The sequence below is a fragment of the Hyposmocoma kahamanoa genome, unplaced genomic scaffold (genome assembly GCF_003589595.1).
Source record: "Hyposmocoma kahamanoa isolate Upper Pololo Valley unplaced genomic scaffold, ASM358959v1 86, whole genome shotgun sequence".
NCBI classification, from domain to species: Eukaryota; Metazoa; Arthropoda; class Insecta; order Lepidoptera; family Cosmopterigidae; genus Hyposmocoma; species Hyposmocoma kahamanoa.
In genome coordinates this window covers 17,312,118-17,337,160 of record NW_020654289.1, presented here as the reverse complement: position 1 = coordinate 17,337,160, position 25,043 = coordinate 17,312,118, and the positions used below count along the sequence as shown (strand labels likewise).

The 25,043-nt window shown below is 34.2% G+C and overlaps 2 protein-coding genes across 4 annotated transcripts in view; one reads left to right on the top strand and one right to left on the bottom strand.

Moving 5' to 3' along the window:
- LOC113234812 (protein unc-13 homolog B) overlaps positions 1-25,043 on the top strand; it is a 403,601-nt gene that overhangs the window by 11,008 nt on the left and 367,550 nt on the right. The gene's annotated exons all lie outside the window — the stretch shown is intronic.
- LOC113234813 lies at positions 339-12,885 on the bottom strand. Of its 2 annotated transcripts, none has more exons than XM_026470310.1 (5): positions 12,679-12,885; positions 10,300-10,491; positions 8,808-8,952; positions 2,505-2,638; positions 339-1,637 (listed from the first exon to the last, which is right to left on the bottom strand). In XM_026470310.1, exons 1-5 carry the CDS (start codon positions 12,733-12,735, stop codon positions 1,422-1,424), a joined length of 744 nt encoding a protein of 247 aa, XP_026326095.1. In that variant the 5' UTR covers positions 12,736-12,885; the 3' UTR covers positions 339-1,421. The 2 variants fall into 2 exon arrangements, with proteins under 2 accessions (XP_026326095.1, XP_026326096.1); XM_026470311.1 differs by lacking the exon at positions 12,679-12,885 and adding an exon at positions 11,008-11,480.

The following is a 25,043-nucleotide window of genomic DNA, read 5'->3' as shown; positions in this document are numbered from 1 at the left end:
CTTTTATTTATGATATAAGTGATAAATAAGTAAAAGCTGACTTGAAGAGGACATGATATATTTAAATATTGAGGTTAAAAGTCAATGCAGCAATTGTCTCTCTTTAGTAGCGGTAGAATTCCTAGAGAAAAAGTTCGTTTAAGGAAGTACTGCCACCTTACTTATTTCGGCCGCCAAGCAGTAATATGGGCATTGCTGCGTTCCGGTTTTGAATTATAAGGATGCTGGTATAGTCACAGGCACATGGGACTTGTCAACATATGTCTCAGGGTGGCGGGCGCAGTAGCAGTGACCCTCAGATCTTTGCGGTTTAACGCTTTGTGTGACACTGCAACTGGTATGGACAGGTGTGACGCTAGACGAAGGGCATGCGACTTGTTCGTCCCGTCCCTTGACATCATAAGAAAAAAATTGATAAGATAAACCCTTTTCGGAATTAATCTATTTTATTAGACAAAAATTCTTGTTAAACGACACAAACAAACTGCATGAATAAAAAATTGACTTAATTTAAAATTAATTCTCAGAATGTTAGTGAAAATAACATTCTTACAAATGTTTTTCAACTTAGTTTAAAATTATTTACAAAGAAATTAATTCAAATTAATTTAAAATGTCACACAACATTCATACATTTGCAAATAGAGTTTAGAAAGTAGGGGGAACTTGTATTTATGTTAATAAATAAGTAAATTATTAAAAAAACATTTGTTATATTTATGGTATAAAAAATCTACAATTATATAATAATGATCGGTACTAAATCTCTAAGGTATAATATATTCAAGTCAATAAATTTGACTTGAATGTATCTAATGGGAACCGGATATCCGATACTACCTTTTGGCGAGTATTGCTCTAAATTGAAAAATTTCGCAATGTTATGTGACTTACATCGGTATAATCATGTCGCTATTTGTTTGTTGTGTGAAAAAAAATTTATTAACTACAGCAGGTACATTACATCATAGCAAGTATCTTGTATAAAAAAAACTAAAGAAGGTAACGGACCTTACCTTCTTAAGTTTTTTTAGGACTAGGTTTAAATATAGCATCACAAAGTATTGATAGACAATGAGGCCCACTAAATTTCTATTGATTTAAGGAGTTTAATCTGCTCCTGTCTGGAGCCTATTTTAAAGCCTACCTATTTTAAAGGTATCAGTGCAGAATTAGGTACTGTACAATTTAGGGATACATAGATCTTACAGTACTCAGTGGTGTGTATTAAACCGATTCAAAAAATATGAATGAACTACATGGCGCATTTTTTCTTTGCGACAGTCACACAGCTGCATTACTTAGAATAATAATTCCGATCTTCTAAATGTGATATTTCAGCGATAGAAATCTTGTCCTCAGGACAGTTTACAGATATAATAATTCGTTACCTGTTTTCATAACACATACAATCAACCTCATTAAGCGTATTTCTTCATGAACTTGAGAAGATACTTCAGTTTTGGCATTTCAATGTTGTGGATGCATCTGTTAAAGTCGCCAATAACTTTCACGGAGTGAGTCATCATCCTGGATATGATGTCCTTTAGGCAGACGCTTAGATCTGACACTTCTTTGAACCCGTGGATTGCAATTTCAGCCATCACTACCGGGAACGGTGAAGTTTCGTACAGGAACTGTGGAATAAACAAAAAAGACTTTAAACAAATGCTATTAGATCGCCAATTTTATTGATGTTTAGGTCGCTGTCACTCTGGAAAGTTTCCGTTACGTTTTTTGAAGTCCAATTTGTGAGAGGTCGTTTTAGATAAAATAAGTGCTCATTTAATCGTCATCTCACCTGATGGAAAATTAGGATAATGTCGACGATGGAGCATGCATACCTAAATAATACCTATTCACTCTCGCCTTGAAAAGGTCCAAGTTACAGCGTTCTGGGAATAAGTCTGCAGGCAAGGAATTTCACTCCATAGCCGTTTGCATATAAATGTGGGAGCGAAACGCTTCGTGTTTATGTTTGGAATATCCACAACGTAGGGATATGTTTATAGGGAAAGTGTAATATATAGTGCCGACTGGCGAAACCAATTTCCCTATTTAAGCCTAATTTAGCCAGATATAAATCTGAATAGGCTTTAAATTTTTAAGCAGTGATGACTGCAAGATGCTAGCATAATCGCGCCATTGCTACATTCTCCTTCGAAAGATACTTCTAAACAGATTGAACGCATTCTGTGCTATAAAATAAAGCAGTGTTGGTCTAATTGGCAGAACGCTTGTCCTTTTCGTTCGCTGAAACTTATTTAATCATGTGGTAGTTTACAAATTTTATCAATTGTTTAAAAATGAAAAAAAATCATAGCTACCTACATGTCGAAGAAGGTCATCACGTGAAGTCGTGAAGTCCCCAACTGACATCGTGTTAGCTTGTTGTTTTATTTCACGTTATGATTTTGAGGTTTTTGCTATTCGCAAATTTCTCTAATAATTCAAGTCCAACCTTCAGTATTCGTATTAAAGTACTATTTTCATATGCTACTTACGACTGTCCTTTCTAAATCTTGACTTTCGTGAGAACAGTTGCCGCCAACCTGCTGTTGTTTCTGACACTCGAAAAGTTTTGATGCGGAGTACTTTTTCAAATTCTCTAGCGTCTCGAAATGGACTTGAAGTTTCTCTGTAAATATCCAGATATATAAAATGCTTAGTAAATTAACTTTATTGGGTTCAATGGCCAAATTGTGTGTGTTATTTGTTATATGGAAAACTAGAAAGTTTCATCTTTTCCATATAAACAGATAAAATTAGAGTTTTCATTTTTTTTCTTAAAAAAATACTTTAAATCGCTCTCCTTTAACATTTTCCATATTCACGTTTTACATTTCCAGCGTCGATATGGAATAAAGACGGTTTGAGTTTGAAAATTGCCATATTCTAAAAGACAATATCCCACTACACTACTTTTACCTGCGTAAATCATGATACGCTTACGAAGCAGGATTCGCTACAATAGCTTCATTCACAATCACGATAATACCAACGAATGTATATTCAGCAAAATTGTTTACACAGTTTTGTTATTATTTGACCAGCGAGCGTCGTTTGTTTTGGCTACATCCTGTACCTTACGAGCGTAAACGAGGAAGACTGACCCAAAATAAAATGCACTGAATGTAGGTTGACAATGCCATAGTCATGGCGGTTCCGCAAACAAACTTTTGCTCAATGAAAACAAAGATTACAATACGTTAAGATCGATACTTCCAATAAACATTACGACAACTAATTTTTGGACCTGTTTTATTTTTATATTGTTTTTTGTTTTTTATTTTCTTTTTTAACGAAATTCGTATTTTTGTTTATTTCTTCTTCTTTTTTGTCACAAAATTCAGGAAGCATAATAATAGCAAATAAATGTGGCCGTTTACAAAAATGACCAAAAAATAAAGTTGGCGCAGTGTTAATTGGAGGTATCGAGATTATAATTGGTGACGCGATTATGACAATGCTTTTCACCTGTTCTCACACGCCTGTACCGCCTCTCACTGTAGACTGGTGTATTTTCCGAAAAAGGGAAGCAGAGCTGACCTGAAGTGACTGAGATTGGTCTATAGTTGACAGCAATCAAGTATAGACCTATCTCAGTCACTTCCATAGTCTGCAAGACTATGGAACGTGTACTCAACAACCGTCTCCTGTCGTACCTTGAAGACAACGACCACCTCAGTGATTGCCAGTACGGTTTCCGATGAGAGCAATCAACTGGGGATCTTTTTGTGTCACATATGGAGCGAGGCTATAGCGACACTTGCAGTGTCTTTGGATATTTCCTCAGGGTTCCGTACTGTCTGCAACTCTCTTTCTGCTGCATATCAATGATATGTTAATTCCAGGTACCTTTGCGTATGCTGATGCTGATGACAGCACAATTGTAGATAGGTACTTGACCAATGCAAGGGACAGTGGACAGAAAACCCAGTCTTGTCGAGAGCCCATCGTTAGCAGTTTGGATTTAACACTCAAGGCAGTCTCCGATTAGGTTATGCTAATCTTGTCAAATTTAACGCTACCAAAACGCAAGCGTGTCTATTCTCCACAAAACGGAGTTCCTTTGAGCTGACTCGACTTTTCGTGATATATCCATACCTGTCGTCCAATTTGAACTTCGGCAGATAAATTGAATCCATGGCCAAAAATGCAACAAGGAAGCTTGGGAACCTTTCCGGTGTGAGGCGTTACTTTACACCGGGACAGTTGTTTCAGCAGTACCAAGCACAAGTCCGGTCGTACATGGAGTACTGCTGCCACCTTTGGGATGGCTCTGCTACATACCAACGGCCACCTTGGATTCAATTGACAACCGTGCCAAGAAGCTTATAGGTGACTCAGAATTAGTGGAGACGAAGCTGCAGAGCCTTGAACACCGCCGTAAAGTTGCCTGCTTATCGGTATTTTACAGGGTATATCACGGAGAGTGTGTGATGGAATTGCACGATTCGATTCCGCCTTCCCCTTTCCATCGCCGAGGGACTGGGACCCAAGCTTACGCCTGTAGGCCACCCCAATGTTGTGGATATTCCAAAGATTCGCGCGAAGCGTAACGTTTCCACATTTATATGGCGAACGGTTATGAAGTGGAATTCCCTGCCTGCAGACTTGTTCCGTGAACTTTATAACTTGGGCCTTTTGAAGACGAGAGTGAAAAGGCATTATTTAGGTGTGCATACTCCATCGTCAACCTCATCGTCACTTTCCATCAGGTGAGATGCAGGTCAAATGCGCTCTTACATTAAAAAAAAAAGAGAATGCAATTGAAACTCAATAAAAAGCTCATCTCGGCTCAGGGCTCATTAAAAACCAGCGCCACAGTCAATTATGGCTTTGGCATAAGCTGATTGAAGTCCTTTTGCGTACACCACAACCTCACAAATGACAGTACAATTTGTAGTCGTTATATTTTGCTTTTTGCTATTTGTCTATTTTGTCTTATTTTATGTTTTACAACTTATGCCAAAGCCATAATTGACTATGGCGCTTACATTAGTACACGTAAAGTATACATTTGTGTACATCTGCAGGTGAAAATATTGTGCAGATTTTGTATAAATAACAACAATGTTGCTATTAATGAATGCTTAATTCTAATAACATTAAAAAAAAATTAGAGTACTTATGTCGGCTTGCATTAAACATAAGTATGTGTTAAATCAATGCTTGCAATGCAAAAGACACCTTAATGTATTGTGTTAAGAGAGTCATAAATTTAATCATTACTTTAGAGCGTACCTAAGTTTCGTGCAAGTGGACATAGTATGGATGTTTTAAATACACACACTTATAGCCCCGCACTAAGGAAACCTTGTATCGCTGGTGCCATGAACACACACATAGTTAACCACAAATTACACCCAAACTCACTAGAGAAATAAATGTGGACCGTACAAATATCTCTCCTACCCTGGGAATAGGGATGCATGATTTTTTGCTTTAAATCTATTTTTTGGATCCATAAATGAGCCGATGCATGGATCGGATCGTATGCTCTGAATCGATTTCATAAAAATTATTTAAAAATTTTTAATAAATAAAATACAACTAAATAAATAAAATTTTTCAGTAATAATGTCATATAACTGAATGTCCAAACCATTCTCCTCTTTAGTTTCCGTTTCTGTACTTGACGAAATTTTAACATTAATAACATAAGACTTTTGTTTGAATAATGAATACAGTCTAGACGACTAGATTCGCCTAAATTTTAAATCGATTCGCTTCTAAATCGCATTGAAATTAATCGATTTGAAAAACCGCTAGTTCTGGAGTTATTGTGCCTCGTAAAGACATATAGACAGACAGGGGTATACACACAGATAAAGGTTTCAGTTTTATAACTCCCTTCTTTTTACGTCGATGGTTAAAAGCTCCAATATTATAAGGCAATTTGCTCCGTGTATAGATACATTATGTTTGTTTAAACCAAAAAGTAAAAAAAAAACGTATGCCTTTAGATTTTTAAGAAGTCATAGTTTATTATCATGATCAATTAATTATAATTGGTTAAGGAAACAAAAATGACATCTTCTAAGGCCCCGTGTAAATCAAAATGTGAATTTATTCAGACCCCGACAATAATATTATTCCTAAGATCACGTAAACGTCACTTTTTTACGAAAATATCGCATTAAAATTTAGCGCTATATATTCTTTATGACCAAAACTCTGTATCTAGAAAAATACAGCGTTTTTCATATGAAACTGAGGGCGTACTGTTTTAGGCCTGAAGCATGTAATTTATTTATTATGGACAACGAAACACATAACAATTGATTGCATTGACAAATTACATTGACAAGATTTAAATAAAATACAACCTTCTGTACTAGATTGTATTCCTACTTATGTTGAAACATCATTGTGATGTAACAAAGATCTACTGTCCATAATTTGCTAATAATTTACTTAAATCAATGTACCCACTTATTTACTACTTATCAGGGGATTTTAAAAGGGAGTGTTATTCTTGTACGTTCGTAATTATATTTAGTACATTTTAATGTGCTCGTACATTGCGCGTTTAACGCTTTCCTCGTCATAGTTTGCTGGGCCTTAAGAGGATATATAATTAAAGTGGAAATACGGTATACATAGTGTTTTTTTAAAATGGAACAGTAAGGGGAAATCCGAAACCATAGATGATACGAGGAAACTGTCTTAGGAACCATTAAGTCTTTTTTTGTGAAAACACATTTTATATTATGAAAAATCATTTTATTGAATTTGACCAATTTCTGCTATCCGGATTTTTTCATTCTATACAATCGAATCATCCTTATAAAAAACTGAGTCCATTAGCACTAAAAAAATTAGTCAATTTTATTCTTTTTTATGAAAAAATATTTTATGAAATTTGACCAACTTCTGCTGTTCCGATTTGTTTCGTCTCATACAATGATACCTTTATGAAAGTTAATATATTACCAGTAAAAAAAATCAATTTTATTCATTTTATTGACAATTCTCTCTTGACCAGAAAATTGACAACGTCAAAATTGTTTTGCACAAAAAAGACTTTAATGGTTCCTAACACATAGACAGTTTCCTTGTATCTTCTATGATGTCGGATTTCCCTACACTGTCCCATTAAAAAAAAAAAACAATCCGTGGCGATTTAAGTAAGTGTGAAAATGAAAATCAGATATATTCATATAGTACAATAACATTACATTGTAAGAAAATTTAAATAAGATTCAATTTCCCATTTGTCGTAGGATGTTTCTATTGTTGTGTATACAAAAAACAGTTCACAGATAACAAGAACTTTGTTTCAGTTGTAAAGTGACAAACGTTTCAAGATCAAATTGTTTACTCTGCTGTTTCAACCCTGGTTTCACATGTACGCGTCTCTAAAGAGAGGGTTTAGGGCTGGTTCAAATGACAAGTTTTAACGATAATACGAATTTTATTCGTAAGTACCATTACGCTTTTACATACCGTAGTGAATTTGTCGCACGTTAAATGCTTGTCATCTGAACCAGCCCTTACACTATATTTACGGCTGGGAATTAGGATTATTTAATTGTTCACATAGATTTGTCGTCCTATATACTTTTCTTAATTAAAACTTTCTTTATATTTGTATGAAATCCATATTTGAAATCGCATTAGATAAACTAACTAAGGAACATTAAAATTTTAATGTTTTATTTCTTACATTTCTCAAGTGCATTACAAAATATGTCGATATTATAATTCGTAAAGCGACATCTCTTTTCAGCCACTGGTAGCTGTGAAGCGTGTAACACATATAGAGTGAATGCGGGTCGGGCGCGGGTCGGGTCGGGACCGCGGCGAGTCTGATTTCGTGTATTTATATGGAGCGGGATGGACGTACGCGCCCGCGCTCGGTGTGTTTGTGTGTGTGTTGCCTATTGGTTTGTCAGGTTGTAAACTTTAACATAAATTTCTCACAGTTGGCGCTATGGCGGAAAGCCGTTAAAACCAAACAATCAGCTGTAACAAACGCACGGAGAGATTTGTGAAGCTGAAGATTCTGTAGCTCAGTTGGTAGAGCGCGTTGCCCTAGATTGGCAAACAGAGGTTTAAATATTGTCAAAACGAAGGAATTTTGTTTTGCATTCGATCTTTATATTAATAAATAAAATATCCATCGATGATTAACAATTGTGACCTGTGTGTGTTCTAAAATTGTAATTATTCCAATCGTGTCGAGTTTACTAAAGAGTATTAATTTGATATAAGACAATTTAGGTATATCAAAAACAACCGAGGATCGCTCTACTATCATCGTTTTCTATTTCGATCAGGCTCTTAGAGCGTCAATTCTTAACAATTTGCTGTTTGATTTTAGGAAGCAAGAATATAGTTGCTGTTTGAAAATATTTTATAGTATTCAAGCTTACATGCCGACATTTCTGTCGGTAGAAGTAAACTACGTTATGAAAAAATCTGATTCAGCTTACAAATATTTTGCATACTAAGAAAATCTTTAACATGACAATGAAACCAAGATATTAATTTTTGTTATACTTGTGATACCCTCTTTTGCCATAATTTGTAATTCGAAAGCCAACAGTACATTTGCTGTAGTAATATCATTAATGAACATAATGCCCGGGAGCTGTAACGGTATCCTGAAAGCGATAGCTGATAGACCTAATTGCCCGATGATGTATAAACTCGCACAGACACCAATTTCATTATTAGTTATTAAGTATTAATCTAGGATAAGCTCTACTAACATTGCAAGGGACCTTAAATGTAGTCTGAAGTAAATAAATTATTAAGATTATAATTTTCAATTGTAAAACATGTATATTTTAACATACCTGGTAACCTTTGTACTCTTTGATAGCCCAGAGCAAGACACAGCGTGACGTTTTCATCGGCTAACTGAAGATTCTCTCCCAGAAGCTTAACTATACTCTCTTTGCAGTAAGTTCCATTGCGAGGTTTGCGGTCGTGGATGATTACCTTTTACAACATTGATAATTAAGTTTTAATTTACTCGCTAAATTCCCATTTGTAAACAGATACTGTGACAAAATGTAGGTGTATTTATAATCCTGAACTTTGGTAACTCTACATATCACGTTAGTTAAAATTATAATAGTTTTAATACTAGTTCTAGTAGAAGTAATATTCAAACTAAAAGCAAATTATAACTATCTATAATGGAAAATCGGTGTTTTCTAACACAGGACCGTAGTGCGATTCACGTAAGTTCAAGCTATCAAAATATCGTTCGATCGAACTCCTAACCAAAATATTCACGTATCACTTGGACGAACGTTGATATGAGTAGAATCGAAACATAACGACTAATGAACGACATCTTGGATTGTGAAATTTGAGATTTAGTCGTCGAACGTCTATTGAAAGAACTGTCAAAATTTTAGCAGAATACGTATGACTTGTCGTTTAGAGACGATTTAAGTTCGATTCATATACCAGAATACGCTTTAACGACATTTGGATCGAACGACTATAAAATTGGACTCGTTGACGTTCACTGTCACACGTGAATACGAAAAAGCAGTTCAACGACTAAATCGCTACGATATCGTAATGGTTTGATTACGTGAATCACCCCCCTGTTAAGCATAAAAGCAAACTTCACCCCCAGAATTAAGCTTATGTGAAATTGACAAATAAAATGTTATGATTATGAATACAAAAATCGAACACACAGAAAAATGTTTCGTCGACTCGGTGGGACTTCAATCCACGTCCATGCTGCACCGTAGCATTGCTCTAAACATCTGGGACCAGTTACCGAGGCGTCGAAATTCTCTTATGTGTTTTTGTTATAGATCTTTGTACTGAATTTTCGGCATTTGTCTCCGCTAGTGACATCTAGTGAGAGATATTTGAATAACCTCTCCGCAGCCTATACTTCTACAGTACAGTACAGAGTTATTTCACAAACAATCTCAATAAATAAATAAAACGTTTTTATTATTTTTATTTATATCAGTTCTAAATGGAAGTAATTAAAAGAATGAATGAATGAAACGAACGCATAAGAATAACAAATGCCTGCTTTTGTTTGCGGTGGTTGGAAATATGAGAATTTCTTAAAGCCCCCATATACTCGTACAGATGATTTGTTATTCCGATGGATCGTCATGATAATCGTATCAATCCGTCGCTACTCTTTTGGCAGTCAAGTTGATCGTTAATGACATAAACATACATTGTCGATCATCGTTTCGATTTGTCTGAAACGACATATCGCGAAGACAAATCGTCCCGTATATGGGGCCCATGATTTTGAAATTTAAAACTTTTATAACGAACATTGAGTATAAAAGCAGTTACCTGAAAATATAATGAAATTTGTTCAAGATAAACAGTCATGTAGTTAATAGCTTTGTCAGCTTCGTTCTTCATCAACAACTTTATTTGAGACACCAGCGTGTCCATGTCCTCCCGGGACTTCTGTGTTCGGACTTGTATGTCCGCGATCAAGGCTCTGTAGCCATTTATAAGATTGTCTTGGAAGTCTGTCGTCTGAAAAGGCAATGTTGCTTTTAGTTATATCGTTACGGTAATGGGAACACTCACATTCAAATATGTTGAAGCTTATATTTTTTTCTGAAATAAATAACTACGATACAATTTTAAAGCAGATCGAGTACCTCCATTGAATTGTACGTCATATCGATGTTTCGGGAAAGAAAGGACGTAATGGATAATTTTACCAAAAAATATTATTGATGAGTCCCTTCGAGACAATGGACGTTGTAATACGTCCAAAACGTCAAAGTTAATGAAATATGTTTTATACACTATTAGTCCCGATTTTAAAATAAAATAACATTATTGATGTAGTTGTGTTAGTTTTCTATGCTCTTTTATTTTGTCTAAATCTGAGTATTTTACGTAATAGTAATTGTAAAAAAGTAGGAAAAATGAACGAAAACATTTCTCGATTTTAATATAATTGTCATAAATTTAATATAATTGCCATGCTAACTTTGTAATTAGGCTTTTACGCCCGTTCTACCCGAAAGTATCTATATTTACGTCTCGAGTCAGATATTTTGTTCCTTTTAGTCTAATCATAATAGTACACTTATCACCAGAAAACGGAGTGTCGGTAGAAGGAGGTCTGGCAATTAGAAACGTATAAACCTTTACAAAAATGTACTTTAAACGTTATTAAAAAGAAAACAAACGATACTAAGCAAAATTCTAAAGAATGCACACAATGCTAACACGTTAATAAAAAAAACAATCCGTGAAAACATGAAATGGTTGGGAATTTCAGAAAATAATATCACTGAAACAAAGAAGCTTTCACAAACATAAATTAATAAGAGGCTTAGGTTGAAAAAACGGTCAGGATTATTTAGCCCTTCATGAGTCTTGGGATATTTGGATTTTAAGAATAGATCAAATTATACAAATTAATGCAAATCCATAAAATATAATAAATAAACAACGAAAAATATTTCACTGGGACGTTCTTTCGTTCGATAGGGAGATATTATAAATTTAGTGAAATTAGTCCCAGGGCGACGGGCGCAGTGGTAGTGCCCCTCAGATCTTTGCGATATAAAGCTCTGAGTGGCACTCCAACTGTTATGGACAGGCGTGTAGCTTACAACCAGGCACAAGACATACAAAAATAACAAAAATATTATCATATTTAGTTTGAGATAAATGTTACTATAGTAGGATTTCCGAAACATAACATAAGATTATTAAGTTTATGAGCTATCTGAAAAATTAATTTCTGCTTTACAATTTTTTAGGAGATCATTTTCCACTATTTCATTTAATAATTTATTACATAGTTATTGTTTTTTTAATTATTATTAATATTTTCAGCCGAGATATATCAATTTCTAGGAATAATTCCGATCAAATTCCACTACAAATGGAGTTTGTTTATAAAACTAACGTCATTCGTGTCTACAAATCTATCACAATTACCACACTCAACACAGAAACGCAAACTCGAATGTTTTTTGAAGATGGAAGTGATTGAAGAATCACTTAGAATCACTTCCATCTTCTATTATCTTAAAATATAATATAGCGGAAGACGTAAACCCATGGAGAAATAACAATAATATACGTTACATTCAAATCGTTAACTACATAAATGAATGCCAAAATAAATGAAGCAAACATGTAAATAGTCATAAGAGGAAAGAAAAAATTATAGAAATTTTACAAGTAACAGCGATAGGGCAAATTATAAATTGCATATATATTTAATGAACTCTGACCAAATGCAATAAAAATATTATTTCATAAAGCAATGATAAGAAAATAGAATAAACGTATTGTTGCACAACGTAAGGTTGCTGCTGTTACGTCAATTTTCTATTAAATATTAGTACACTTTTTACTTTTATTGAAAACGTACTGGGTTTTGTGCAAAATTCATATCAGGAAACTTTTCAAAGAAAGTTTTAACAACGATATTATATACGCTATTTTAATTTATTTAATAATGTAAATCATCGTTTATTAACAAAGTAAGTCGATTCAGGAGGGAAATAGTGACTATGGTGGCTACAAATAGGCGATGCCAATCGTAACACCCTTGTCATTGTTAATAAAGCAAAGAACAATGTAAACTAAAAATACGACTGCAGCATTGTGTTGGATTTTTTTTTACATTTTGCCTCCTCGGCTAGTTATAGCAAACAAAGTACGTAAATATTATGGAAAACTGAATTTTACCTCAAAACTGACGGTGACCAAAACAGCGACAAAAACAAAAAATGTGTAGCGCTTCATCTCCTTTTATTTATTCCACTTCCCATTTCAACTTTTAGCACTCAACATTTTAGTTTTATATAACAAAAATAAACTAATACAAATCGATTAGCGATTTAGGCAGATCGTTATATCGAATTTAAATTATTGGTCGATGTAGTCGGAATGGCGTTCGGATATTGACTGAGTGTAAGTCGGTATTGTTTGCGACGTACTCAACTTCGCTTGTTTTGCTTTTCAAACTCTGACAACTGATGACAGTTTACCGATTGAAATTGATTTAATATCGATTCATACTTGTTTTCATTGTTAGTCGTTGTTGTTATTTATTTGAGCCGTTTGTTGCTGTTTATTAAATCTCACCGCAACTGGATTCAATTGTTTGTAAATAATTTACATTCATAAGCTGTTTACACTAGTAGTATGAATACGGTATTTAATGCGTAATTGTTTTAATGTTCTCACTAGAGTGTGAGTGTTTGTCAACTGAAATATGTCATCTAACGACGCCATAACTTGTCTTTAATAATTATCATATTTTGGAAATGGAACTATTTAACTAAATTGCGTATATTTGTAAAAGTAAATATTTATTAAAAGGAAATTAGAATTATTAATGAATAGCATTAATAATTCTAATTTCCTAATATTTTTTTTTATTTCTCATGCTCTAAAAGTACGTCAATATAGCTTTACATAGCGAGTGTAAAGTGCATCCCTACAGAGTAAAAAGAACCTAGTTTTTTTAATTTACTTCGAGTGACCTAGACAAACTCAAACAGCCAGTACTTGCTCTAGTTTGTGCCAAAAGGTAAAAGTTCGATTAGTAAAATAATATAATTACAACTGAAACACCTTTTTTAGGTATTCACAAAAAAAAAGATAATTATTGCAGAAATTCAATAAAAAAGTGCTTGTGTATGGACCATTTTCATGTCCCTCTTACATATCCCAAATTTTTATCCTAAGGTTGCCTGGAAGAAATTGCTACATAGCAATATGGCCGCCTGTTGAATAATAAGTTACTTTTTCTACTACTATAATCACTTATGTTGCTGTTCTATGATGTCACTCTAATTTTATATGCAATAAAGAGTGTTTAATTTATTCATTCATTCATTTTCATCACGAAAATGTTACGTTCTAAGACTACATTAGGTTTTAGTTCCCTGCCTTTTCCGCATAGACGGTGGCGCCATATTATTTTCCTGCGTTGGTGCATTTGTGTATTGACCATTTTAAAGACGCGACGTAGCACTTAACTCGTTCGAAAGACGTTCATGATTACCAAAGACCGCTTATCGTGGCGTTTTGTTGCATTAGTTGTATCTGTGTTTGGTTGGAAAAAAAATACCGCGAAAACTTCAGAATTTTAATTCGTGATTTTGTTGTAGAGCGTAAACGATTGAATTTTTTATTTCTCGCAAGCGAAGTAAAAAGTACAGTTCTCACCTCAAGACTAAATGAAGCCAATATGAACCCTCCGAGTAATAGACATATATCGACACATGGATAACCACTTCGGGTATATATTGGCTCGTTTTAGTCCCTCGATAAAAATATACAATAATTTAGTTTAAAAAAAAAGAATCACATATTTGAAATAAAGTATTTGCACTTCATTTGTAGCGAAAATTGGAAGGCTTAACGCCTTACATTAGAAAATTTTGAAATTATAGTTCAGAAAGGGTAGTTTGCATTAATATTAAGTGTCGTTGATGACTTTACTATCTTTGTCAACCGTGGCTATAGGTCCTGTAGAGAGCTCTGAAACGTTGGTTTGTTTTGAAAAACAAATAAACACGACTTAGATCCGAAAAAATAGTTTCTCTGTCAAGGTACATTAATCGCGGAAACCTAAACCGATATCATCATACCTTCTGTACTAAGTAGTACGTTATGTAACGATTTGAATGAAGCTGTGAATTTTGAGTTTATTGTGCGCCACCTAAATACAAAACTATTCTGAAATAAGCCATAAATTTTATTATATTTTCATGAGTATAATTTAAGTACAATGTGTATTAGACCTTTCCCGCAATCCGTGTATAATTTTACAAAGAAATTAGCGAAAGGGTAGGACGAATAAGCTTTATTAAGTTACTAGATTTCAATTTAAGTCTTTATCCAAAGTAGTGAGAAGCGGTACGACGGTTTCAAACCTACTCCTAAAATTCGACTTCGCGCCATCTATCGAACGCCGCTGGAGCTAATGTGTAATTCTGTAACTGAAAATTGCTTCAAAGTTGTCTATATTTGGAAATGCTGTAGAGGGAGCTGCATAAGTAATACTAAATTTTTCCCCTAGATGGCACGACCTAATCTAAAAACCTTCGGTCTGTTCGTAGCTACGCAACTTATTTACACATTCAAATAGGTAATTATGGTTATTATCCTTCACGCTCTTGCTTTTTGCACTGAGAGCTTTGTAAAAATTAAATAATTATTTTATATGACCTGACCTGAAAAAGTTGAAGTTACCAATTTCTTTGCGAATAATAAGCAGATTTGAGGTGAGTTATATTTATTTTATATATTGTAGGTGCAAAATGCGACCCGCTACCATGAAAATCCTGCATTTTGTTATACTAAAATGTCATGCTCTCAAAACGAGTTTTAAAAAAAATATATATAAATGTTACCTATACGGTTTTAAAGCCTAAACTAAAACCAAGCAGTTTTATCTAACAAAATATATTTTCCTTTTTATCTCCAGGATTCTTAAGTCCTTTTTTTATTATTTATTTTTGAGTTTTGTACATACGTCGACTTTGAGAGCATGGTTTTTTGCTCTGAACTGGAAAATATGATGGCATATGGATGTATGTTTAACTAACAGTGAGTATTTTATTATGAAGTTCACCGCTCACCGCGGTAAAAAAACAAAGATTTATCGCACTATTGGGACAACAAAAACGGTTTGTCACAAAACAGAGTATGCAATCACATATATCTACTCTATCAAAATAGAGTGTTTGTGTATGACAACGATAATAGCAGTCTAGGATCGATGCTAATCTCACGAAATGTGAAAATTGTGACTCGTTGAACTACGTGTATGCCGGTAGCGTGCTTGCTTATGATTGCTGCTCATTTATTATTCATTTCGTTTACTTAAAAATACAAAAAAAAACAACTATACATTCTTGCTTTAATTGTATACATGTGAAAGTGACATATTTATTTAATTTAATTTTAATTTAAATTTTATTGTAATTTTTTATTTGAATTAATTTTTATTTGAATTTTAATTTCAGCCGTTAGTGTCCCACTGCAAGGCAAACGCCTCTTCCTTTTCTTCACTCATCGCGATTTAACACCAAGATCTCGTATTATCGTCATGACATCTCTTGCTAGATCTTTCACGACTCCTTCTTGCGTTTGGTGGGATCCACTCCATGGTTATCTGTGCTCATAGCTTTCTTGACATGCGACAGACATGACTGGTCCAGTTTTTTTTCAGGCTGGCATATTTTTCGCCATCCTCAACGATGTATATTTTGGAGCACAGTACTGTTCCGTCTGATAGTCTTATTCAAAAGATATTGCGCTAAATGTTTCAAAGCTACATGTTAGATGTAATTTTTTATTCCGCGATCTCTTAAGCTGTACAATTACTACCGTAGGGACCTTTAAATCGCAAAGAAATTGTTATATACAACATGTTGTACTTACCATTTTAAAGTCATGAAAAAATTAACATTAGCATTCTTAAGTAAAAAGAGGTTACACGTGTATGGTTATACGCAATAATTTGTTTTAACTCGTAGGCCTAAGATTTTCAAACGTATTTTTGGATTTTGTACAAATTACATGCGAATAAATATTGTATGGATAAGTTTGAAGAAATTTTAATATAAGGCAGCACCCACTTACATTTCAATATTTTATCGGCAAAGCTGACGGACCCATTTGTTCGGTGTTCTGAACTTGGGTCCTTTTTGACATATATCTTTGATGGGATTTATAAATTTCCTAACAGAAACTCGCGTAGTACATTAATCAATGGACAAAGTTTGCCTTTGTAGTAAGAATTTTACTTGTATAGTCAACGTTGTTTCCATAGCATATCATAAACGTAAACTTTGATCTCAGATCATGTTTATGAAATTTGTTTATGTTCCAATGATACCTTACAATAATAATAATCTATGTTAACGACTAACTTACGAATTTAAGTCGAGTTTTTGCCCAACATGCTTCGACCTAGTTCGTGGTCTACATCATGAGCTGGATTTAATAAGGACCTCGGACTGGTTCGAAACAGTTATCCCTTAGTTTACTAAATATTATTTTCACTTCAATAGCTCGGAAAGGCTTTTTTTCTCATTGCAAATTTGCGCGTAAAAGCGTTTTTTCGACGCTAGTGTGGAAAAGGTTTTTGAAATTCGAATTTCACAATTGTACTGTGATGCACCTTTTTCTTTTCATAAAAAAAAACATAATGACACGTTCAACTACGTCATTTGTCGTACATTATGTATGTAATATAAATCCGTTGGTATATACTATTCTTATTATTGTTTAAAGTTAATATACCTGAGTCTCACGGTAGTTTTCTATTTAAGAAAATAATCCAATATGGAGCGAACACGTGCGGCTATTTTTGATTTGCTGGGTAGCTAGGTTGACGTGATTACAATTTTAAATTTTTTTATTACGATACCAAGTGAAGGCACGAATAAATTATGCGCCTGATGGTTACCGATACGTCTGTCCATAACAGTTGCAGTACTACTCAGTGCTTTAAATCACAATGATCTGAGGGACACTGCCGCTGCGCCCGTCACCCTGAGATGTAGGTTGACAAGTCTCATGTGCCTGTAATTTCACCAGCAGCACAACTACGGAGTTATGATCATATTACTGCTTAGAAAAAAGGTGAAGTGGCAGTATTTCTCTAGACGAACTTTTTCACAAGGTGCTCTTCTACTACGAAAACTGCTGCTAAAAAGTAATGAACGAAAACGTTATGAAAAAGTTTCAATAGTGTGTTGGTATGTCTGTGTATTTATTTGTCGAATTATTTAATCTTTGCACGCTTCAAAAATCACTCGATTCATGGACGGATTGACCCGTCAATATATGATTGCGATGCACTCGGGTATGTCCGCTTTCGAGTAGATTGATTTGACCGCGCTATTATTCGCTTCAGGCAGGGCGTAATAATACGTAACTTGTTTATTTGCTGTAAAGTGACCATAAAATCTTTTATAAACCTAAACTTAGCCATGAAGGCGATATATTTTTATTTGAAGATTTTTTACGATTTTAGGGGGATTCTACCCATTAAACGAACTCATATTTTGAACCTCGCTCAAATTGCGAATAAACGTCAGCTTTTCTATATTTAGTACTCATACACTTATACCTATTTACCCACAAGACGGACATTTGTTTTTTCGTAGGGGGTCTTTACGGTTACAAGTCACCCTAATTATCGTGGGATAAAAAGTGTCATTCTACGCAGGTAAGTATTTACTAACATTCTCAGTATGCCTGTCCATAAAGTGCCTAGTTATCGTCAAACTATTACAGACTATTTCGCACCTTGAGAATGAAAGTGAACTAATTCAAATATTTACAAAATGAGCATATACCGTAAAACGACTTTAAAAATCTTTGTTCTGCATTTGTTCCGGTACACTTGCTCTATTCCATCTCCAGCACATCAGCAAGAGGGCTGGCTTCGCAGCTGAGCTGGCGGATATAATAAAAAGTAATATATGCCAGCATTTCAGGTCCGATTACCTTTTACAGCCTTTGGAATTGAAACCCTTGGCCCGTGGGGTCCCAGTGCCCTTCATCTGTAGAAAATTTTATCGAAAAAATGAATAGACTGTCTGGGAAACCCAAGGGCCGGCAGCTACCTTGCCTAACGCATTAGCATAGCTATACATAGGGGGAACGCTGCCAGCATCTTGCATCATCCAATTTTACTCATATAACTTAAAAATCCTAGTTTTACTTTCTAGTACTTAAGCTTTTATTGTCTTTTTTACTTTACCTGTATATTATCTTAATTAAATCATTCATTTTGTTAATCTGGAACTGACACTTTAAAGCTCGGATTACATGGCACAGATTGAGTCTGAGTTTGTTGCATTATATATTTTAAATTTCACTCAACACAACACATAATTGCAAATACAACAACATGTCACCACCGTTGACAGAAAATCATCACACTTTATATACATTTTCCAGGACTAACAAGGACATTTTGGACATCATTTGTTTGTAGGTACTTTAAGTGTAATTAATAAAATAATCTAAAACGGTCAACAATTTCAAATCTTACTGTGTGTATTCCCAACAAGTTGGAATGTTGTATTGGGTCACTATCGTTATAAAGGTGTGATCTTTTAGTTAAGACGAAATGATATCGTCAATACGTAGGTTTCGAAGTGTGTAAGGTAGACGCGGAGAATACATTGCACGATATTGAAACATCTGCCTTTTAGGAATAAAATATCCTCCATTACTGTAAAATAAGTTCGTAGTTCCCTGACGTATTTATTGCAGAACACGGGAGATAGAATTTTATTGAAATATTTGTATTAACAATTGAATGAAACTGATTTTCCCATATTTTTACAAATGACAATTTTGCGGAGCTTTTTGATTTTTTATCGATAAAAATTTAGTCAATCGTGTTTCCCCATACTTCACTACCGGTATCTTTTGTTGTCATTGTCAATTAAAATACACGTTGATTTCGTATTTTTTAATGTCGATAAATCGATTTTCCGCGTGATCAATGATCATAATATATCAAAAGGTCTATTTTAGGTCTTGCTGCGTCTTAAGGCACTACGTAGATGAAGTATTTTTATTTACGCTTTGCAATGACATAGGAAATTTATTCACGATGAACGCAATTAGGAACGTGAAAAAAGTCTTCTACGACTTTTGACATTTGAATGACGGACCTGGAACTTTGTGAGTGTTTAAAAATACATTCAATTAAAGCTACATTTATTACGTTTTAGGAACAGAACTAATAAGATTTTTTTTTATAAGAAAAAGGAATGGAGTGGCATTGCATTTATTCATTCAATTGATAAGAATCCCGTGTTCCATGTCAAAAAAATTTGCATGCAACCGATTGCCTTGAATATTTTTGCATAATATCGATTTTTGACATTTCAATGAATGATCTGGATCTTTGTGATTGTTTAAAAATAGATTCCATTAGAGCTATATATATCCCAGTATCAACTACATTCTAGGAACAGAACTAGTAAGATTTTTTTTTTAATAAGAAAAGGGAATGGAGTGGCACTGCATTTATTCATTCAATTGATCGGAATCCCGTGTTCTTTGTAAAAAAATTTGCATGCAACCGATTGCCTTGAATATTTTTGCGTAATATAGAATGGAGGAATGGCTCTTGCGGGCAATAACTGAGCAGTTTATTTTAGTAGTTTGTGTGCAGTTGTGACGTGTGGCTACAATTGAGTCAAATTACCGTCATTACGTGTCAAAGTAAAGAAAATTGGGAAAGAGGCGTCTTTATGCGTATTAATAGCAATTTGTCATTTGCGTGGTGCTTGCAGCAAAGCGTTTATTGTCATATTTCAAACCAGGATTGTTACGAATATCAGCATCCGCAAATAATCTGCATAAATTAAAATATTCGCATCCGCATTCATAGATGCTGATTTTCATTGAGGATGTTCGAGTCGTCAGCTAAAAAGCAGCTCAGCTGTTGTTTTTAAAATATAACTTTGATATGTATTTCACTATTTCAAATTCCACTACGATTAAGCTAGGCAGGTTGATTGTTTTCATGCAGATTGTTTCTTTTGTTAATAAATGTCACAAAATCATTGAAAATAATATTATATTCCAATACTAAAGAAAATAAAAAGCTTTTTCATGTAGATAGATTCAATAAAAGACGTACATTTTTCACGTTGTTCTTTAAATACATCAACCAGCTTCCGCTGATGCTATGGTTCAAAAATCAGATCCGCATCAGAATCAGCTGATGAATAAAAGACTTGCATCAGCAACAACCCTGTTTCAACTGATATGGTGGTCGTGCTATTTATCATTTAAAGTTTACTTAGATTCCACAATAGGCTATTAACCGATTACAAAATATTTGGAAAGTTAAAATTAAAGCGAAAATATTAAGTGTACCCAAAAACAAACTAACTGCCCTATTATCGAAACGTCGTTAAAGTGGATTACATTACGGACAGGGATGTCACCATAGAATTTTACAAACATGGCAACTAATTTTTACTAATTTCATTTATCAAATACACACAATATTGATGAATTGGACTCTTCCGCTTCAAAAAGAGTTATGGTCATAATCTCCAAAATTGGTGGACAGACTTTACTCACAGTAAATCCAATACACGGGGAGACGTTGTTGTGAGTCCCCAGAACTCATAACAAAATGTACGTAATCCTAAAAACGGTCAAGAAACCACAATTTATTTGCTAAACAATAATGATCAAGCTATTTTTAGAAGTGAAGTGGATAATCAGTACTTGTCAACCCTACGTAAAGTGGATGCTAAAGTCAATATTGCGGGACAAATTGTAAAGTTTCCGACCATCGCTGCTCGTCGCTTTGTGTAGTAGATTATAGATGAGCGTTAAGAGAAAATTATTTTGCTTCTGTAATTTTAGTATTTCCGAAAGATATTTCGTTAAAAAAGAATTAATTAGTAATAAACAGGAAATAATTTTCCGATTCAACTATGGGATTATTACTTTGGAATATTACTATACTTAGATATAGCATGAGGTCACCAAAATAAGATCATTGAACTTACACAGATTTACGCCACGTCCTTTGATGTGCCTTGATCTATTAAATAGGTTGATCTTCAATAGTCATCATTATCATGAGTCTATTGCAGTGTGCTGCTGGATATAGGCCTCTCCCAATTGGCGCCCGGTCCTCAGCTTAGCGTATCCATCTGCATGTCCAACCGATCTCTAACCCGCATGCCTAGTGAGGAGATTGTGGTCATCAACCCTCAAATGGACAGCGCATCAAATAATAGACCCTCCATCCCCTGCCGCTCCGCTAATCCTGGTCACGGTAGCAGCCATGGTTACGGCGGGTCAGGGGTCGCTAGGAACCACTGAGCCATCTTAGGCTGACACCCGCCTCTTCAGTCCCTTCGAGACCATGGACGTTGCAATATGTCCGAAACATCGAGGTAAATAAAATAAAATATGTTTTATACGTGATTAAGTCCCGAATTAAAAATCAAATAATATGTAAAAATCGTGAAAGTTTGAATCAAAGTATTGTAATAGTATGAATTACAAATGACTACTAATATCTACTTTAACATTGGCTGGATTGCTAACCGTACAAGATCCTAAAATATTGAGGCTAGGAATGACATTTTATATAAATATGACATTTTATATTTTATAAAAAAACCTTTGTAGTGTATAAAACATTCTCATTTACAATATTAACTGCTTTTTTCCATTATGCGCGATTGGGAATGATTTCGATATTCGACTCGTTAGTAATCGCTAGTTCTGTCATTCGAATGTCAAATTAGTAAACTACTAACTTTCGTATTCGAATGATCTGGATGATCAATCATTAGTAATTAGTAGTACTAATCCATGGATTCCATAGAGCATTTCTGCTCGTGATCACCCAGCCCTCTCTGACATATGGTAAATACTGTAAATGTGACGGGGACAGGGATATTTTGGTATGGACATCATGAATGTGTTCCGATGTAATAATCATTCGACTCGTGCACCCGACCGAATGACTGGGGCATTCGGTATTGTTAATCGTTAGACTCGAGTCGAATGATTGGGCTTGGATTTGACTTAGGCGAACAATTTGCCTATTCGAATGATTAGTATTAGTAACATTCAAAGTCGAGCATCACTACCATTAACTTCAATGAGTATCCAAACAGCCCTAAGTAACATTTCCTAAATCGGACACAACTACAAGTGTATTTTTAGAAATGATTAGAAAGTTTGAAAGTAATTATGTAACTTGATCTAATTAGAGTTTAGAAACTTGTTTGCCTCGCGAGACTACCGCTTTGAAGTCAATTTACAATTATATTCCTAGAACTGAATGTATAAAGACGAAGAGATAAAATTTTTAGTTGAATATGTTTTTTTAATATATTCAAATTGGTTTCCATTTTCGTTGGCAACAGGGCAATTAATTAATAAACCATTATTAATTAAAGTTGTGCCAAGCCAGTCGAAAGTCGGGTGCGTAATCGAAGCCCCTCTATTCTTTGAACCAGATATTTTAATTGTTCCGTAGAGATTTACTTTGTAACCGAGTAACGTTACGCTATGTAAAATAATGATCAAATGTCTGGAAAAATAAAGCGTGAAAAATAATGACTAAATATCAGCAAAATAGAAAGCGATATAAATTTTTTGATTATCCGCAATTTTAAAGGAAAAAATATGGAACATTTTTTGAGTCTGAATAAAAATATTGCTGTTTTCTTGTGAATAAGGACTAAGGAATGAATAATGGTATAGACGGCAGCACATCAAACTACACATTGACGGATTTTATTCCGTTGCTCTGGAGGCAATATTTGAACAGATATAGCTAGATATGATGTTGAGGGCACGTAAGTATAATGCTACCAAGAAACTACTTCCGAAGGCTTTTTTATCCAACAAACGGCCATCAAGTTAGAAAGTCGTTCAAAAACAAACCATTTTACTGCAAAGTTAGCGAGTGCAAACAAAGTGCAAGGAGATAAGCGACTACTATCCGATTGCAATTGGACCAACGGCGGCTAATTCCCTTGCCCGGTAAAGTTCTCGATAGATCTTTGTGCAAACTAGCATTTAGTTTCACTGGAATCCTATTGATTGCCGCCAAGTTTTACACGGTCCACAATGTTGACCTTTATTCATAAGTGTTCTAGGTATTTCTTTGACAAGTAGTGCACAAATATTCTTCTATAATATATGATATAATAATGGCAGCGGGGGCGTTGAAAGAGAAAATAATGTTTAAGCATTGCTCTGACCAAAGTTTTCAAACATTTTGTCTTATACAAGACATGGTGGCGCCACTTGTAATGTTCCTAGATATATGACTGGGTACAGAGCTAATTGAAGTCAACTTTCTGGAAAAGTCTTAAAAGGTATCATTAATTAAATATTAAATTAATTAACTATTTATTACATATTAATAGTATTTTTGACATTTATGTTTCACAGTCTGTCATTCTTAATGAAGCAATAAATAAAGATTCAAACTTCCCAATGATTAGTCTTATTTTGCTTTACTTTCCTTAACATCTGTTAGACGGTGTCGGTGGTATATCTAATATAACAATTGATTACCCAATACTGAGATATATGATTGATCCTATAATAGGAAATCTGTATAAAGAGGCAATACAATATCAGTTCACTCGAGCTCGGAGATGCATGGAGTAATCGTAGTTCAATGGACTGAAAGCTACTCGCACTTTCTTGCTTAAAGGCTTTTTCGGGAACTATCATTTGTTAGTATAACGGAGACAAGTGATCTTGGATACCATCTACCATCAGATACCGCATGGTTTTAAAAGTTTTCCGAAGAAACGTAAAGTACGTTTTTGAGTTATAATTTGTGTGGTATAAAAAATGAGTAATGTATATATGTGTTATACAGCTAAATAAAACTGCCATTTGGGTAGTATATCTATGAGGAATTGTTGAAGTTTAAACAAAATCGAGCTAAATAAGGTGCCCTGTGAGAGACCTACATATCATCCAACATCGGGTCATGTTGTCATTTCCATAAATATAATTGAGATACCGACATCATATCTTATATTTTATAAAACCAATTTTGAGCATTAGTAGACATAATATAAAATCGTTAAAAGATGAAATTCTTCGAAAGGTTATTACACGATTTGCATAAAAATTCTCTCAGAAATTTTAAATTTTCCTTTTCACTTCTATTAAGAACGGTTTACGGCTATTGGATAAAACAATCCTTATTTCCACGTTGAAAGCTTTTAGTTTGAACTGAAAAATAAAACCCAAGAGTTTTGTAGCGGAATTCTTATTATTTTAGTTACTTTTTAAAGCCACGAGGGGTATTTAATTGACTGTCGGTTTCAATCTATACTTAAGAGTAATGTGAGTTTTGCGATTTTTGGACTTTTATAGAAGTTACTAAAACAATTTTGTTGGCCTTTTTCGCTGCCTCGGTATTTTTGAACTCTTACAAACTATATACAATTTCGTACTTGTATATCAACTGTATAAATAAATATCACTCGAGTGCACATCAGCGATTTGAGTGATCATATCGAGTTCATAGGTTGTCGCGATTGTTACACATT